Source organism: Anser anser (genome assembly GCF_964211835.1).
Source record: "Anser anser genome assembly, chromosome: 8".
Lineage (NCBI taxonomy): Eukaryota > Metazoa > Chordata > Aves > Anseriformes > Anatidae > Anser > Anser anser.
The window spans coordinates 27,055,483-27,072,902 of NC_139728.1; the positions used below are offsets into that span (position 1 = coordinate 27,055,483).

Genomic DNA, 17,420 nt, shown 5'->3' on the forward strand with positions numbered 1-17,420 from the left:
GCCCCCCCCGGTTCCTAACGCCCTCCCAGCCCCGAATCCGCCCGCTGCCCCACGTGCACCACTTCCACCCGCACGGCGCCGGCGGACTCACCACGTATGTACCAGGCGATGAAGAAGAGTATGGGATCTATATGGAGAGAAGAGCGGGGGTTTAGGCACCGTGCGACCAGCCGTGGAGCAACACAGCTGCACGCTCCGGGGCATCCGAGCCCCGCCAGGGCCAGGAGGAGGCTTCTCCAAGCACCCGGCGAGCCCCAGGCCGGACGCCCCGTTTTTGGGACGCTTCCCAAGCAGCCCTGGTGTTGTTTAAGTAGGAGGACAGAGCATACTCACTGAGTTAGCACTGCTGGGGTTGGGCCATGGTCTGCCAGCTCCCGGCCCCCTGCAGGCAAAAGGAAACAGAAAAAACAAAAGTTCTGCTTTCATCCATCACCCTGCGTGCCACGGGGGCGGCCGGGCAGCGTCCCGGGTACCAGGAGCGCACGGCCACGTGTGCCCAGCGTGGGGCCGGGGGCTTACATGTTAATTCCGGGCATGCCAGGGCCTAACGAGTTGGGCGGAGGTCTCATGCCGCTGCCATAGTTCTGCAACGATAACCAAGGATCAGTCTACCATAACGAGAAGGGAAAGCGGAGAGGAAAAGAGAAGGGAAAGAAAAAAAAACACAAACAAACAACAAAACGAGAGGGTTAGTTCGCGGAAACGAACACCGAAGAAAATTATGGGCTGCGTACTGCGGACATAGGGGCATCTAGCCAAAATGTGAAAAAAATAAATTAAAAAATAAACCCAAAGTAAGGCAAGGCTCCTCTGTTCCCAGGCAGTGCGGAGCAGCAAGGTTTGTTTTCCCCCAGCTGCACAGCTCTGCTGAGACCCCCCGCAGCCAGTCTGCGCCTGCGGCCGCCCTGGCACCCCACAGCCACGAGGTGCCCCCCGAGCCCCCGGCCCCTCGGGGCTTCCCTCCCAGCTTATCTCGCCCTGCTCGGCCTCCAGCGGGGCCGGGGAGCCTCAGATCAGCATCCTTAATCTGGTAAAAACAGATCCAGCACAAAGCCCAGCCCAAGGCACTGAAGGAACAGGAATCCCCCAACGCCGCGCTCCATTTGGTTCGTGTTCTGCTCCCTGCCCTCTGGGCGACGCGCTGCCTGATTTAGGTCGCGCTGCCGCTGGGAGAGCTGCGCCGCCACCTTCCCCCACTAAGCGAGCCTGTTCCCAAACATAGGTTTTTTATTTTCTGTAATTCTTTCTTTTTTTTTTTTTTTAAGCAAGACCAGCCCGGACACGGGTTAGGGAGAAAGCTGCGTGCTGCAGTCCCCGTGCCCTGCAGCGCCGGGAGGCTGCAGGAGGAGGAAGAGGAGGAGGAGGAGGAGGAGGAGGAGGAGGAGGAGGAAGGTGTCAGGGTGGGAAGAAGCTGCGGTGCTCGCTGGCTGCCTGGGCTGAGGTTTCCCCCAGGAGCAGGGTGCCCCCAACACCCCAAAGCGCCACTCACATCCATCAACCTCAACGCACCTCCGTCGGGGTCAATCACCCCGTTTTTGGCAACATTTCTGCCCTTTAGAGAAAAAACGCTCAGGCAGGAGAGGGGGACTGCTGGCTGCTTCCTAGTTCGCAGCCCCCCAAGCCCTCCAAGCTAAATTTTTAAGCTCCTACTCCAGCACTGTTGACTTTTCCCTGGATTTACGCGCTGCTCTGTTGCGGGCATCTACAAAGTTTGTTTTGAGGAGGCAGACAAGGGCTTCCCCAAACAAATTACCAGCAAGGCCTTAATTGATCAAAATTCCAGCCATTTACGCTGAATAGCAGCATCAAACCCCTTGTTAAAAAAAAAAGCTCAGCATGTTTAATTGGAGCTGAAAGGATGGCAAACGAAGCCATCTGAAAGATGCTCAAGGAGGGTGGGGAGGGAGCGCAGCTGCGCCGAGCGACCTGGATGCCGGGCAAGCCGCCGACGGAAGCCAGCGAGCTACAAAACCTTTTAATAGAGGCGCTGGCAAACCTGATCCTGGCATCAATGAGCGGGGCCTCCGCAGAGTTGAAAGTGTGACTGTTAAAGGGGAAAAGCAGCGGAGCTGGGTTGTAGGAGGCGATTGATGGCCGGTTCGTAAGTAGTTGTCGGGACACCGGGACGTCCCGGTTGGGTGCTGGATGCGGAATAACTTGTAGCTAATGTTTGGGAAGGTCCTGCTGCAACACTTAAAAAAAAAAAAAGGAAAAAAAAGGGCAAGGAGCTATGGGCTGCTGGTTTTGGTTCAATGTTTTCCACCACTCCTTGCACACACGAGCGCTCCGAGCGCGCCGTTTCGGGAAGGCCGCGCCAGATTGGGGAGGCAGGCAGCCGGCGCCGCAGTCGCGCTTCTCGGAGGGAAGGGCACGCTTCTAAAAAGCTCTCTCTAATGTACGTACACAGGGAGCGGCGGAGTCAAAAATAAAGCTCCGAGGATTTCACAGCTCCTCCCGGCTCCCAGCCCTGCCGCCATCCCACGCAGCGCTCAGCCGCGGCTTCCAAGCTTCGCGGCAAGCTCTGCGAGTGGGAAGCCAGCAGCCTCCCGGCCGCGCGCTGCCAGCGCCTGCAGCTCTCCCGGCACGCTCCCCTTGGCGCCGGCCGCGCTAGCAAATGCCATTTTTTGTGTGTTTTTTTTTTTTTTTTGCCATCTTCCACAACGGGAGAGTCGCAAGGGAGCAGCAGGTCCCGCATCGCTGGCATCGCGGTGCTGCCAGGGCATGGGCTTGTCTGGGAGGTGATGTGTGAGGGGTTTTATCCTTGCCCTAGGCCGGGCGGACGTGAAGCTGGGCTCTCCTCCCTTCCCGGGCTCGTGTTAGGAACCGACACGACTCTCTTTACGCTACGCTCGCTTTCGCTCAACAGTCTCGAGGGGAAAAACAAAACAAAACCCAAGCACACGCGCTCGTCTCCTGACAGACTCTGATCCTCGCGCTAAAAACGCGACGTAGGCGACAATGCAGAGAGGATAAACCTACAACCGAAATGTGGTAATCTGTTTTTGAAGTCTCTTCGAAGGAACAAACAGAAGTGAGTCAACAGAGCAGCATGCAAATCCACTTCGGAAAATGAATCAACAGAAAGGCAGAATATATTAACCCAGATCTGCTTAATTTTAGAGTTTGCTCCTCCTTGGGCTGGTTCTCCCCACCCTGCCTCCCCTTCCTCGAGTAGCTGAGCAGGATTTGGGATTATTGCAGTGTAAGAGGAAACTTTGATTTAGTCTGAGCAGCTCTTTGAGCCGCGGTCGGGTGCAGTGAGAGTGCAGGGAGCTGCCACACTTTCGCAACGTATGGAAAACCACCCGGACAGCCACCGCCAGCGCAGGCACCCTGACCCCCACGGCACACGAGCGTTAGAGGTTTGAGTGAGCTTAAATGCCTGGGACAGGAGCAGAGCTTCTGAAACCCCCCTGGCAAAGCCAGAAGAAAGGTGACCTGACTTCTCTGAAGTGCAGAGGGCAGCGAGGAGGCACCGCTGGACCCCGGGCTGTGAGTGCCGAGGGGCTGCCCAACTCGCAGGTGAAATCTGTCCCCCCTCAACCCACCTCTCCTCCCAGGCTGAGGAGTTCCTCTGTACCAACCCCTTCCCCCTTCACCCCTCCAAAAACTTTCTGAATAAGAAATGACCGAAAAGGAAGAGAGCTCAAGCAGTCCGCAGATCAGGGCAGGAGGAGGAGAAGCTAGCAAAGGGAAGGGCTATTCCCTTGCTGAAGGTACCTTTCCATTTGTTTTTATTTATTTATTTTTAATGTAAGCATCCCTCCCCTTTCCTGCTGTTAGGGTCAGAGCTATTTCCCAGGCACGCTGCATAATGCACTCAGAGGCTGCTCGGGCTCGGTGCTAAGTGGCATCCCCTTCGGCTGAAGGGCAAGAGGGGGGCTGCAATCCCCTTAATGAGGACGTGCAGCCCTGAAGACCTCACTAACGTTAAAAGGAGGGATTTCCAGCTGCAGGACTAATGTAAAATGCATTAACACTAATGGGGGGACGGGGGGGGGGGGATATCTCCCAGCCCTCCCTGCCCCCGGGGGCCGTGGAGATGGTGGTTGGTGTTGGCAGAGCTGCGCGAGGCTCTTTGGTGCTGCCGAGGTTACCTGCGGACCGGGACCCATGGGGCCCATCCCTCGCGGAGGATTCATCCTTTGCATGGGTCCGCCCATGTTCGGGTGCCCTGCCGGAGGAAAGAAGACACATTAGGTGGGAGAAGGGCGACTTCGGGCCCCGAACGAACAGCTAACGAGACGGGGGAAACGCTCAAACCCCCCTCTGCGGGTTTACCTTGCTGTCGCGTGGGATCCATTGAATTGGGCAGCAACGGCTGTGTACCAGGAACGGCCCCCGGGGGCTGGGAAAACAAGGTGGGGAAGAATGAAACAATAAATTAATTGCCAAAACACAGCAGAGGCAGAGAGGTTTGGGTCAAGGCTCTCCGATTCCCAAGGCAACAGGGGTTATGAGGGACCCATCAGCCCCCCTGTCCCAAAGGGCCGCCTCCCGCCGCATCCCTCCGACTCCTGGCACCGCTCCCGGTTCCCTTTGCGAACACCTCCTAAAACCCAAACCAGATGCCAGAATTTCCTCCTCTCCCCCCTGCCTGCCCGCAGCCCCCTCTGTGATTTAGGAGGGCGGGGAGCCGCGTGCTGTGCGGGGCAGGGGCTGGCACCGCGGCCAAATCCCACCAGGCGCAGGGATGGGTTTGCCCGCGACGCATGTGCCACGCGGCACCTGCAAGAGGGGCGGCGGTTCAGGTTTGTCCCCAGATGCTCAGGGTGGTGGCAGGGGACGTCTGCTCCTGTGGTTTTGTCCACGGCTGTCCCCCCTCCCCAAAGCCACACACTATTTAAAGTTCAGCGGCTGCCTTCCACGTGCTGCTCCGAGCAGATAAAGGGGGAGAAAAGGCAGATGCCATCTGCCTCGGGGAGGCAAACTGCAAACAGGTTTGAGGCGGAGCTGCCTTTTCTTCAAATACCAACGCGAAACCAGCCCCCCCTGCGCCAATGTAGGCAGCGAGGACCAATGAACGAGGCTGAGCCGAGATCCGAGATTTCACCCCCTTTTTTTTTTTTTTTACATCTCGGAAGATGGGAGCAGGAGGAAGATAACCCAGGGTTGTTGTAGTGGCGGGTACTGACACTTCTGCTCCCTGACTTTTCTGCCTTCCTCTTTATTCCCATTTATTTATTGTCCCTCTGGATGTGACCGTAACCTCACCGAGCTCTGGGTATGCACAAACCTGTGTTTTATACGTGGTGTTTGGGGAAAAACCATGATCCTTCTAATTAATTTTACAGGGAAAACTAAAGGCTAGGAGCCCTGGAGCCCCTGCACCACGCTGCCACACGAACCGTCCCCGGGCCCTGCTTGCCAGCACGCTGGCCGCGTCTGTGCAGCGCGAGGCGGGACAAACCCGCAGCTTTAGGGAGAAGTTTGGGTAGGACCTAAGAAAACAAGCGCTGGGAACAGCAGCAGCTCCACCTCCAACAACAGAGCTGGGGGGGCCAGGAAGCAGCGCCTGTCCCTGTCCAGATCCATGCCTCCTCCCCATGCCAGGCCCCAGGGCTGGCGCCGGAGGCTCTCCCACCCCGAGGGGACGCAGGTGGGATTTCTCCTGGTTTTTGTGCGCAGCGAGACACTTACGTCTCAGCTGCCGCCTTCTGGAAGGTCCAGTGACTAAATGCAGCAAATAAAAACACCCAGAAAGCCGCATCCCACTCGCTGACTGCTCCGCTGCCTAGCCGCTGCTGTTTCTACTCATAAGAGCTACGCGAGAATAACATTACTTGGGAGAAGTGTTAGCACAAAACGAGCTCCCGAGACAGTTTTTCCTAAGTTACTTTTGCTACCCGAAGGAATTGCGTGTTTCCTTTAATTTCACTGTAATGGGAAGTACCCCCTGGTTGGGTTACTGCCGCAGAGGTGGGATAAGAGGATAAACCCAGCCCCAAAATCCAGAAGCGACCTGCCCCGCTTGACCCCGCAGCGGAGCCGGTGAGCCCGGCGGCAGGATTATCTCCGCGGCTTCGATCTGCTGGGATCGCAGGGAAAATCCACCCGGGGAGCGGGGTCGGGAGCGCAGTACCTGGTTTCCCATCCTGATGGGGGGCCGGGGACCTCCTGCGTAGCGCGGTGACATGAAAGGCTGCAATGACACAAAACCCGGTTCAGCGACACACCGCGAGGAGACAGCACGTGCCCCACACACGCCGGTTAGACTTTACACACTTTTTTTTTTTTTATTCTGGAGAAATCCTTCTTTAAAAAAGTCCAGTTGAAAAAGGAAAAAAAAAAAAAAAAAGGTGTTCGGAGTCCATTTATTTAACGTTTTCTGTCGGTTTATTGTTCGAGAGCATTTGACATACTTCAGCAATACTCTGTGAGGCTGTTATAATTAGTGCACGGGAAACCCTGAGTGTTAGATACCGTGTTTAAATACATATAGAAAAATATTAAAAAAAAAAAAATAAAGGTGGGAAATAAGCACATACAGACACGCACACACAAAAAAAAAATTCCCCAATGCTACGCATCGAAAAAAAGAAGACTTAAGCTACTGTTTTACAACTGCTGCTACCAACAGAAGCTTAAAATCCCACATCCAGCTACATTTCTCAGGCTACCTGGGGAAGGCAAAACAGTCTGATACCCACGAGTGACTTCTCAGTCCACTGTCACCTGCACACCCAGCAAAAACAATCAGAAACTGGGAGGAAAGCCACATCCCACGGCGGAGCTGGGGGGCAGCGGGTGCCCGCTCCCAGCACGCTTGCAGAGCAAAATGGAGAGCGCGTCCCGATTCACAGCCCTACCCATCGCTAGTGTCGTTACCTGACTGTGGGGTCCCATCATGCTGTTAGGGTTGTGGGGTGGAGGCTGTGCGTGTGGCGAGGGCTGTGAACCAGGCGGTCCCTGTGAGGTCAGACAGTAGAAGGAGGTTATAGATTAGCACATGAAAGCGCAGAAAGAGCTAAAAAGGATTCACGGGTGGAGCTGTTTTGTCGGGAAGGCAGTTCGCCAATTTTTTTAATGTTTTTTTTTTTTTTTCTCTCCTTTTAGTTGAGTTTCTATTCATTTGTAACTGAACAATGAATAATGATATATGCAAAAAAAAGAAAAATCAGAACATCTGTCAAAGCACAGCAGCCACATTACAGTCAACGGTCCAGTAGTTCAACCAGGTCTGCAATGATAAACACACAGGGAAACACTTCGCAAGGGCGTGCAACGAGCAAGAAAAATACGCAGGAGAGGGTCAGAGAGGTTGGGGGAAAATCCAAAAAAAAAAAAAAAAAACCACAAAACCAAAAAAACACCCCCAAACCAAAAAAAAAAAAACAAAACATTTTCTCCTCTCTCCTCCCACGTCCTGATGGTTGGAAGCACCTCCCAGGGTTTGCCACCCGAGGGTCCGCGGCGTGCTGGAGGGCCCTTTACGTTCCCCTTTGCGGATGCACCATCCCTCCTCGAGATGGGTTGCCTAATGGTGCAAGGAAAATGTCTTTCGGGTAAAACGCTACTAAGGCCGTCTAGGGGAAAAAAGGAAAGATTAGTTCGTGTAGGTTTCGAACACTGCAATGCAGCAGTTGCTGACATTTTGGGGTTGAACGCCCACTTTTTTTTTTTTTTTTTAATTTCTCTTGAAAGCACAAAATGAAAAGTTTGCTCGGAGGAACTGCGAGCTCGGTGCAAGAACATACCGGTGCATGTTAACGTAAGGAAAAAAAAAATTAAAAAAAAGTATTTTTGAGTCAAAGAACGTGTAATTGGTACAGAAAGCAAATAAGCTCGGTAAGTACGTTATGCGAAGCGACTACACACTCCAGGAAAGGCGCAGGAGCAGATGTTCTCTACCTGCCTCGTTACTAATTTCAACAAGTGTTCGCCTTCTAGCTGCTGCCAGCAATGGCATGGTTTGTTACCATGAGCAATTTTCTTAATTAACAGACATTAATTAGCCATTTAGCAATTTTGCAAGCATTTGTTTAGCAGCTTTCCTAAACATGAATACCACTGTGATAATGGTACTGATTAGAGGGTCCCCTAATTAACAGTACAGGGAAGGAAAATTGAAATCACATAAATTAAAAAGGGAGGGGAAGTTAATGAAGGCAGGACATATTTGCACCTGCAAATCTTTTGTACCGCGGAAACTTGAGTGCAATGTAAATAAAGTAAGAGGGTTGCGTGTGTGTGTGTGTGTGTGTGTGGTGTTTTTTTTTTTTTTTTTTGCAAACTGTTACGCGGGGAGATGTAGCCAAACAGACTCCAACCAGCCACCCGGCTCTGGCGGCCGTGGAAATGGAGCCGTGCTGTTCACAAGACTTTCTCTGCCACTTGCTTTCCCTGCTCCCAGCCCCGGTACTTGGAGCCGGAGAGTGTCTGATGCTGGGGCTGCTGTTAGGCGTTACACCCGGGGCACGATCCTGCCCCACGCGCCGGCCCAGGGCATGGCGCGGGTGCCCTGAGGCAGAAGGCCTGCGGCCATTTTGGGCTGCTCGCCCTTCCCCTGTCAGGGCAAACGGCGGCTGGGCCTGGGGCTGCCACCGGTTTCAGAGGTTTAGGGCAATTTGGAAGGAATTCCTCCTAGGCAGGGAGGAGGAGGAGGAGGAGGAGGTGTGCTTTCTTCCTCCCAGGGGCACAGAGCAGCACATCTGAAGTGCCGGCTCCTTCCTGTCCCGGGGCCGGGCCGGGCCCCCTGCTCACGGCAGGGCTGCCCAGCGCTGTGTGCTTCTGGGCGAGGAACGCCGAGCCTCTGGAGGCGGCTATCGGCGGTTATCAGCGGTTATCGTATCGCCGTCACCATGTGCAGATGGCGCAGGGCCCGCGCCTGTGTTCCAGCCGGGAACGCCTGCTTGCTTTTTCTCCGGCGGGTTCCCCTCATTACAAACAGGAGATGATCTTGACGGACCGCAGCGCTGGAGACAAATGTTTTGCAGAGCCGACATGTGGGCTCCAACCAACGGAACGACTCCCTTTTTTGTTTAAAAACGTGTGTTTAGCAGTCATTAAGCGGCGCTGCCACAGGGGGAGGTCAGGCCCGCGCACCCTCCTCCTCCTCCACGCCTCTTCCAGGCCCCAAGGAGGAGGCCCTGGACGTGGCTCCTTACCTCCAAAAATCCCCACAACCAACCAACCATTTAAACCGGTGTTAGAAGAAATTGTTTCCGACAGCGCTAGGTGTCCCAGCCTGCCTGCCGACCTCCTCTCTGCTTCATTTTTTTTTGCCCTTTTTACTACAGAGACTTTAAAAGACAAATCTGGCCTACCGGCTGACAGAGGTTTGCTGCCGCCGCCGCCTTGCAGCAGGAGTTTCCATGCGATCACATTATTTCCACTCTGTCTTTCATGAGCTCAACTTCTCAAACTTCTTGTAAAATATTAAACATGGAAAATTGCACCGGCGATCATAGTTCTGTATGTGTCAATTTATGTTCCGAGAGTAATTCACCACAAATGGATCATGTTTTATGGGCTACATACTTTCAGCTAATGGGGGAGTTTTTATATTTAAAAACATTCTCAAGTACCTCTGGGGGTGGCAGAACAATGAAGAATGGTATAAGAAGGCAAAGCAGCAACGCAACGAGATACCAACAATTTAGAGTTAGCAACAGGAAGGCGTCTTGCATTTTAAAATACCTGCCTCTGCCCTACCAGTTTCATCATTAAAAACTACCGAACTAAAGGAAATGGGTATTAATTAGAGAAGTGCCTGAGTTCACTGGGTAAGAACCTGGAGCTTTGTTCCTGTGAAGGGAGAGGGAAGTTTTGTGACATGTAAACAACCAAATCTCCCTAAGCAAGCGTTTAGGGGAGATGCTCTGGGCTCCCTGTGAGCAGGCGCTGCAGCCCTTGGAGGACCACGGCCACCTTGCAGCGCCCTGGGGCTCCTGCTGGCTCCTCCAGCTCCACAGGCTCCTCCGGTGCTTTCAGCCAAGCCAGCCCAGCCTTCGGGGAAGGTTTCAGAGCCCTAGCGTGCACCTCCAGGAGTCTGAAGAGAAATAACCAGCCAGCCAGTGTCCTCCTGCCCTGCAACATCTCCTCAGCACCGCAGCCCCCCACAGCCCGAGGTGCAGAAGGACTCAGCAGGCACTCGGTGCTGGAGGAGCTCGCCAACCCTCTGACAACGGGCCAAACCCAGGCAGCTGTGAGCTTGCAGGAGGACACTGCTCACAGCCTTCGCTCGCTAAATAAAGTTTCCCGTTCCTGGAAGTTCTGTGCCCCACAGAGGAGCTTTCTTCTACGTCTTTCCTGAAATCTGAATTTCAGAGCCTCTCTGAGCCTGCTGCAACACCCCCGAGCCCAGCACAAAGCCAAACCCCTCTGCTATGCCAGATGTCTTCTACCGTGCAGCAAGGCAGTGCCTGGAGCCCACCAGACGGGGCTGGACAACACCGGGTCATCTCCTGGTTGTAAGGGAGAGGGCAGCAACGCCAAAAAGGCAGGAGGTGCTGCCTGAAGACCCAACTGCGCCTTCCCGCGAGCAGCGAGACCGCGGCACGGCCAAGCTCGCCAGCAGCCGGGAAGGGAGCCGTGGGCAGGAGATCTGCCTCGCCTGCAGCTGGGGCTCCCGAGTGCAGAGTTCTGGTTTGAAGGAATATGTTAAACACAAGCTCTTCAGGAAACAAACCCGTGTCAGCCGAAGCCAAGAACAGTCACCTCCATCTGGATGGAGCACCCGAGAGAAAGTTGACTGCAAATCCCACCATATGCTCCAGACATTCGGTACAAAAGCCTCGGGCATCCTGCTAAACTTCCAGAAAAAAAAAAAAAAAACTTTCTCCGACACTTGCTTTTTCTTCCCTCCAGCCCTGCTCTCTCTCGCAAGCCGTGTTCCTTCCCATCTTGCCTAGGAGCAATCTTCCCCTACAAAAGAAGCCCTAGCGGGACCAGGAAAGCCGACGGCGTGGGGTTCCTGGCTGCTCGTGGGGTTACGCAGCACTGGCAGTGGGATGCTCGGCGAGCGGCCTCATCCCGTGGGAAGCTCCATGAAGCCAGCCGAAGGAAGGCATCGTGGAGAGGGCTGCGAATTGAGGCACGCGCAGGAGGAGCCACTTGAGCCGCACGCCCCACTCCTGCGGCCGCGCGGGTCCCTGCTCCGGGGGCTCGGTGAGGACACCGGCTGCGGGATGCCCTTGGTGCTCCTCCTCGCCTCCCGTCTGCCAAAATCGGGCGGTGGCAGGGCGCTCAGGAGGCTAACACCCCCGGCAGTGCCCCCCTGGCTGGGAGAGGGGCTGCCCCCGGGCTGGACGCCCCTGTCCTCCCCGGCTCCCGAGGCTTCTCTGCATTAGGGGGCAGTGTAGGAACAGCGAGCGGCCGGCGCTTTGTTTTGGTGCATCTCGCAGGCTAGCTGCTGATGCATAGCTAACACGGCCACAGACATTGATTTATGTGCAACTTTCCATTTCATCAGAGCCAGCGGTACAGAGCCAGGCGGGGAGCGTGCGTTTGGGAGAGGAGGCACAGCCGCGGGGGGGCTGGGACAAGCAGCCCCCACCTCCTACGGCCCCGTTATTTACTACGGGGAAGGTTTTGTATTAATAGCCTGTAATTTTTAATTTTACCTTCTACGTCTCCCTGACACTCCCCTTCCCCAGTGCTGGAGCAGAGGAGACAAACGCGAGGGCTCTGCGAACGGGCATCAATTCAGCTTTCAAAACAAAAGCAGAAATGACTTCGATGACCTTTAGGAGGATGAGAGAAGGGTTTGTTTGCTCGTCTTAAAGGGACAAAGAGGCGGATTTAAATAAAAGCACCTACCCACGCTAGCCGTGAACCGGGCCACCGTTTGTCAGGAGCGCAGCCTGACGCCAGGCGCTGCAGCCTGCTGGCACCACGCAAAGCCCAGGCAGCCAAAGGGTGCCCAGGGCCTCTCCTTTCCTGTTGGGCACAGGCTTTGGGAGACGCCGAGGGCTGCATTTCCCTTGGCCCCGAGCCTAAAGGTCGCTGCTGAGCTCCAGCACGGGGAAGGCTCTCTGCAAGCCAGCAGCTGCAGGCGGGTGCTGCAGCCCGGCCTCCTCCTCTCGCCTTGCCAGCACGTCCCTGCTCCTGCAAGCTCACGCTCGAGCTCCTCGTTTCTTCCCTTTGCCATCTGAGCCCACGGGGCTGCAGGGAGTCCGTGCACCCCGGGGCGGCAGCGCAGGGTTTCCGCAGCCTGCACCGAACAACCCGGTTTGCTGCCACTGCCGTCTCAGCTCCTGGCCTGATGCCACCGCGGTGCCAGGCCAGGATCTGTCCCTGTCCCAGGACCTCCAGCAGCACGCCCACGCCTGCTGTCCTCGGGCAACCTGAGCCCTCCGGGTCCCCGGTGGCTGCGGCACGGCGCGGAAGGGTGCAGGCAGCTCTGTGCAGCCAGCCCGGTGCTGCTGGAGGGAGGCGCTGGTGCTCCCTGACGCTCCCTCCGTCCTCCAGTCCCCCGGTACGGAGACAGGCTGCTGGGGTGGTACTGCTGGAAACCTCGCCCACGCCTGGGGCTGGCACGCAAAGGGTCGGGGGAAAAGAAGCCCAACTGCTGCAGTCCTCTGCACCTCCCGTGACCTTTTTGGTTTTGCCCTCTGAAGTTCAGCACTTTTATTTCCTTCAGAGATAAGAAATTAACCCCGAGCTGCAACCAGCTCGATGCAGAGGCTCCAGCACACCTCTGCAAGAGCTCGGCTCGAGCACGTCCTGAAGCTGGAACGAGCTGAACGCTCGCAATAAATCAGCCGGGCTTTCGTGGGGGTGATGTTCTGACTGTGTTAAAAGGTGGGATTTTTCTCCTCCCCTCCTCCCTTCTTTCCCCAGGGCTGGGAGGAGAAACCAGATGTTGGAGGGCTTTCAGGAAAGGCAGTCTCTCGAGACGTCACATGCGATCCATATGCATCGGCGCCCGTCCCTCCTCCTCCTCACCTAAGCCAAGAGCAGCGACCACACTCCCTCCCTCTCCTCCCGCAGCTCCGGGGGTGGGCGGCAGCTTCGCACATGGCCTGTTATTTCTGCTGCCTTTTTGGGAAGCCCCCAGAAAAGATCCTGAGAAAGAGGGGCTGCGTCTGGGCACCCCGTCCCCAGGGGCAGGGCAGCGGCGGCGGCTGCTGGCAGCCCGGCTCCCGGTCCGGCTGCACACGGAGGTGGAGATCTGGGGTGGGTCGTCTGCTCCCCAGTCAGGCCCTCGGTGCCAAAAAGCTACAGAAAGCCAAAAAGGAAAGCGAGGGGGGAGGCCTCGGAGGCTGTCAACGAGAAGTGTCAAGACCCGAGCATGAGCAGCGTGTCTGGGGCATCGCAGCTCCTCTCCCTCACCTTCCCCTCTCGGCGAAATCCAACCCAGGCTTTTGAAGCCGTGCCCTAACTCCTTGCCAATTTTGCAACCCTCGCAGATCTGTGCGAAGTGGGAGCCTGAGAGGACAGTCATCTTTGCAACGGGATGAGATCAGGACTTTTGGAAACACATTTGTTGGAAGTAGCAACTTGGCACTCGAATTGCTGGCAGCAGCTATGACCTGCGAGATAGCATCTCTTCTGCTCGCTTCACCCCGCGTCGCGGAGCGCTGCTACAAGACCGGCCCGTTTTAGGGTTACCAATCAATATCGGCTACTCGCGTTTTGTCACACGCGTGTTCAGGAAATGGGATCTCTCTAAAACCAGAAACAGCCCCCCTTCCCCTTCCCCGGCTCCGCGCACGCACCGGCTGCGATACCGCGCTCCGATACCGCCACCATAAATCACGGGCCCTTTATCAGGTTCGCCTGTCCACTGCCCAAGAATTTCTCCCATATACAAATCACAAACCCAGATAAAAAAAGCAGCTTGCCAAAACAAATATCCCTTTCAACTGCTATCCCATTTGTTACACGAACAAGTGCTTATTCCTCAAGCAGGAAGACTTTAATGCACTGCGAGCTTACGTCGCTACGACCCAGTGCATATCATGCCATACAAAGAGATTCCAAAGAAATTAAAAAAAAAAAAAAGATTCAGGCTTTGAAAACTTCTTTTCCAAGCGCTTGCTGAAGTCCTCTCGGTTAGCATCACTCAGTCATACGTTACCCTGTCTTCAGTCAGAGCTCAGCGTGGGAGAGGGAACGCGCAAGACAACTTTGGGGACTTGGCTAGGTATTGTCTTACAAGGTGCCTCCATGGCATTCGGGGCCGTGCACTTGGACCGAATCCGCTTCTGCCTGCAGCCACAGCCCACGCCAGCGTTTGTTAATGCTTTCAGTGATTGCATTTGGAAAAAATCAAGTGGTTAACCAGAGGGGGAAAAAGTTTCAGGAATCAAAATCCAGAATGTTTTCAATTACGCACGTCTGTTAGGACCGAAGAACAAACACAAGCTCAACCCAAACACAAAACAAGCAGCTCTGGAAAAACATCGATTGCAAATACGCAGTAACCTCTTCAAGCAAGAAACGGAATCGCGTTAAGGCCACGGAAACCAGAAAGCGAACGTGGAAGGGGAGCAGATCACTGGTTATTCACAAACGGGTCATCTACGTTGGCGTACTGCTTGGCTAGGGTCCCCTCGGGGACAGAACCGGAGCACGGGCACCGAGGCGCGAGCAGACCCGAGCGCCCCGTCGACGCGGGCGCCGGGAGGAGCGGCAGCCTACCTGGAAGAAACCTGGCGGGATGGGGCCCCCGGGCATGCCGTCGTTCGGGGGAATGTTTCCAAGCACGGGACTCGGGGCGGCAGCTGCGCTCTGCGGGGAACAAAACCAGGACAAACACGTTGGTTTCGAGTCGGAGGTCAGGAGGAGAACATTTTAAAAAAGCCGTCTCCCCCGGCCGCGCCGCGCCGGGTCGGTCAGCGCGGTCCTCGCACGGCCCCACAGCATCTCTCGCGGCCGGAGGAAGGAGCAGAGGACGCTCGGGGCCGTTTCGGTGGCCGGGTTTGGGAGCGAAGCTCGCCCGCTCTCCCCTTCTCGCCGTGCTCGCCCGATCCTACACCAGCTTCACCGGCGCGCTGCTGGGACCACGGCTCGGGCAGAGCTCGCGTTGCAGTTCACCCCCCCGAGAAGATGGCCGTGCAAAAAGCAGGGATGGGTCTGGGGCTCATTTGTTTGTTTAACCAGCCATTCAGCCTCGTTAATCCACCCAGGAGCCTCACCTAGCGCGTCACTCCAGGCAGGAGCTATTTTAAGGCTTTTTAAACGCTTCTCGTAGCCCACCTCCCCCCCACGCACTCGCTTGCTTCGCTTCTGTCCTCCGAAAAAGGCGCTTCCCCTGCTTCCCCACCCACCACCACGAGGGGTTTTTATCGCAAAAAATCACACCGAACCGTGGCTCACGCCTCCCTGCCGCGAGCCCCCGGCGCGGGCACGAGCGGCTTCGCCACGAGAAAGGGAAGGGGACGGCGGCGGGTTACCCAGACAGCCCTGCTTAGCGACTGGATTAATATTTACTTCCTCTCCGCCACGCACGCCGATGCACAAAGGAGGTTTTCTGGCCGGGGGACCGGCCCCAGGGCTGGCCGTGGAACAAAGGGCACCTTCCCGGCCTGGCGGGCACGCCGCCACGGCACCGAGGAAGCACCCAGGAGGACAGGGATAAAAAAAAAAGTCATCCCGGCAGCACCCCGAGGAAATCCCGAGCTCGGTTTGAACCCAAAGCTCGGCCACCACGGCCTCGCCAAACCCCGAGTCCCACCGGCAGCGGGGCCAGCTCCAGGCACACGCCGTGGGCCGGGCGGGATGGAGATGACTGCGCTGCGCCAGTGCTGCTTCGCCCAGCCCCGGAAGCATCCCGGAGGACAGCAGGGGCCAAATCTCCCCAAAAAAAGAGCCTTCCGTGAAATAACCACCCCACGAGGGGCCGGGAGAACGGGGCATCCCGAGCAGCCTTCCCCGCAAAAAGCAGCGAAGAAGGCCAGATCTGAGCGCTTTTACAGTTAATAAAAAAAAGGCCTGGCAGGAAAAATCAGCCTACCCATTCCAGGCTCTTTTTATACTTCAGACGGCAGCAAAAATAGAAAGGAGAGGGAGTGAACCCAGTTCTCCCCCCTTCCATCCCCCCAAGTGGGTCAGCTATAAAAGTAAAACCAAATCTTAATCCGAGGCCATGAACATATTGCAGTTTCTCTGCAAAGCAGATGAATGTTCTTAATGCAAAAATACAGAAGAGCAAGCCCCCGACTGCAGCGAGCCCATTTGGAATTTCCTTTATTAAACCCTCTATCACGCAAAACGCCGCTCTCCAAAGGCGGCGCGCGGCGCAATAAAGCTGCCAAGGTGATATTTTATGGTTTCAAGAGATTTCCAGCACACCATAATCCCTTGCCGGGGAATCTCCCGCGGCAAGACGGATCCCCCCGCGCGGCGAGGCCGCGAGCCCACCCCGGGGGCCGCCGCCGGCCCGGTGCGGGGCCCGGGTTTGGGATCGGAGCGACGGGATCGGAGCGACAGCGGGGTCGGCACGTGGAGGGGGCAGAGCCGCCAGAAAGCCCCTTTTCGGTGCAAAAAGTGCTCGGCCTGCTAAAACAAATCTGAGCTTTTTTATGCCTTTGTGTTGAACCGAAGTGTGCTGCGCTCCTCCTCCCTCTGCAACAGGGAGTAGGGGGAGGAGGGCGACGCAGCCAAAGAAAATCTTTAAGCAAATGCACATTTTTCCACGAAACCACAGAACCCTTTTTTCCGCGATAAACACCCCCAAACCTCACCTCTGCGTTCGCCGCGTAAACGCGGGTTTAACGTGCCGCGCACATGTGGCGCTTGGCAGGGCTCAATAATTAAAAACCCACAAGTGCCCTGAGCATATTGTAGGATGGGAGCCAAATTGGTCAGCCCTTGATGAATGATTTACAAGGCTGCGAAGTGACATTTCACTTCTTTTTTCTTCCCCTCCCCATCGCCGCCGCTCAGGTGAACGCCGAGGCACCTTTCGGAGCCCCGGGCACCGCGGGATGTGCCGGGGCAGAAGGAGCAGGGGCGATGGGAGCGCTGGGAACAAACCCTCCGAACCCAAAGGTGCGTGCCCCAAACCCAAGGGTGCACACCCCAACCCCAGAGGGCCTTCCAAATCCTATTTCCAGAAAACCAGGACGTCTCGGCTCTCCCAGCTTCACCCCGCCTGGCTTATTTTCGCTGCTTCAGCTACGAAACTCTTGCTGGGGACTCTCGGCGTTCACCTGCCGAGCCCCGCTCCCCCCAGCCGACCCCGCGAGGACGGCACGCCCGGCGCCTGCAGGAAACCCCGGACGAGCGAAACCCAAGCGTGGATGCGTGGCCTGGGGTTGTCCAAGCCCGTCCCTGCTCCGGGGCTGGGTTTATTACCGCCGGCATTCAACCGGAGGGGGAACGAGCTAATTCACCTCGGCGCGGGGGGCGGGGGGGGCCGCTCGGCGACAGCCCCGCGCAGGCGGCGCGCCTGCTCCTTCGCGTTTTATTAGCCGGTAAATTCGGCCCGCGCTGGAAACAAAACGCAGTTCCCGGGGCACGCAGGCAGAGGT

The 17,420-nt window shown here is 56.3% G+C and overlaps 1 protein-coding gene across 4 annotated transcripts in view; it reads right to left on the reverse strand.

Moving 5' to 3' along the window:
- Nucleotides 1-17,420, reverse strand: part of SSBP3 (single stranded DNA binding protein 3) — a 52,676-nt gene that overhangs the window by 4,184 nt on the left and 31,072 nt on the right. For 2 of the 4 annotated variants that reach the window (XM_083846652.1, XM_083846649.1), the window contains exons 5-12: nucleotides 14,587-14,676; nucleotides 6,829-6,909; nucleotides 6,083-6,142; nucleotides 4,282-4,348; nucleotides 4,098-4,174; nucleotides 520-584; nucleotides 334-382; nucleotides 92-127 (exon numbers count right to left, since the gene is read on the reverse strand). In XM_083846652.1, coding sequence (XP_083702778.1) covers nucleotides 92-127; nucleotides 334-382; nucleotides 520-584; nucleotides 4,098-4,174; nucleotides 4,282-4,348; nucleotides 6,083-6,142; nucleotides 6,829-6,909; nucleotides 14,587-14,676 — 525 coding nt within the window. The remainder of the gene's footprint in view (nucleotides 1-91; nucleotides 128-333; nucleotides 383-519; nucleotides 585-4,097; nucleotides 4,175-4,281; nucleotides 4,349-6,082; nucleotides 6,143-6,828; nucleotides 6,910-14,586; nucleotides 14,677-17,420) is intronic. The other 2 variants (XM_083846651.1, XM_083846650.1) reach the window with 2 other exon arrangements.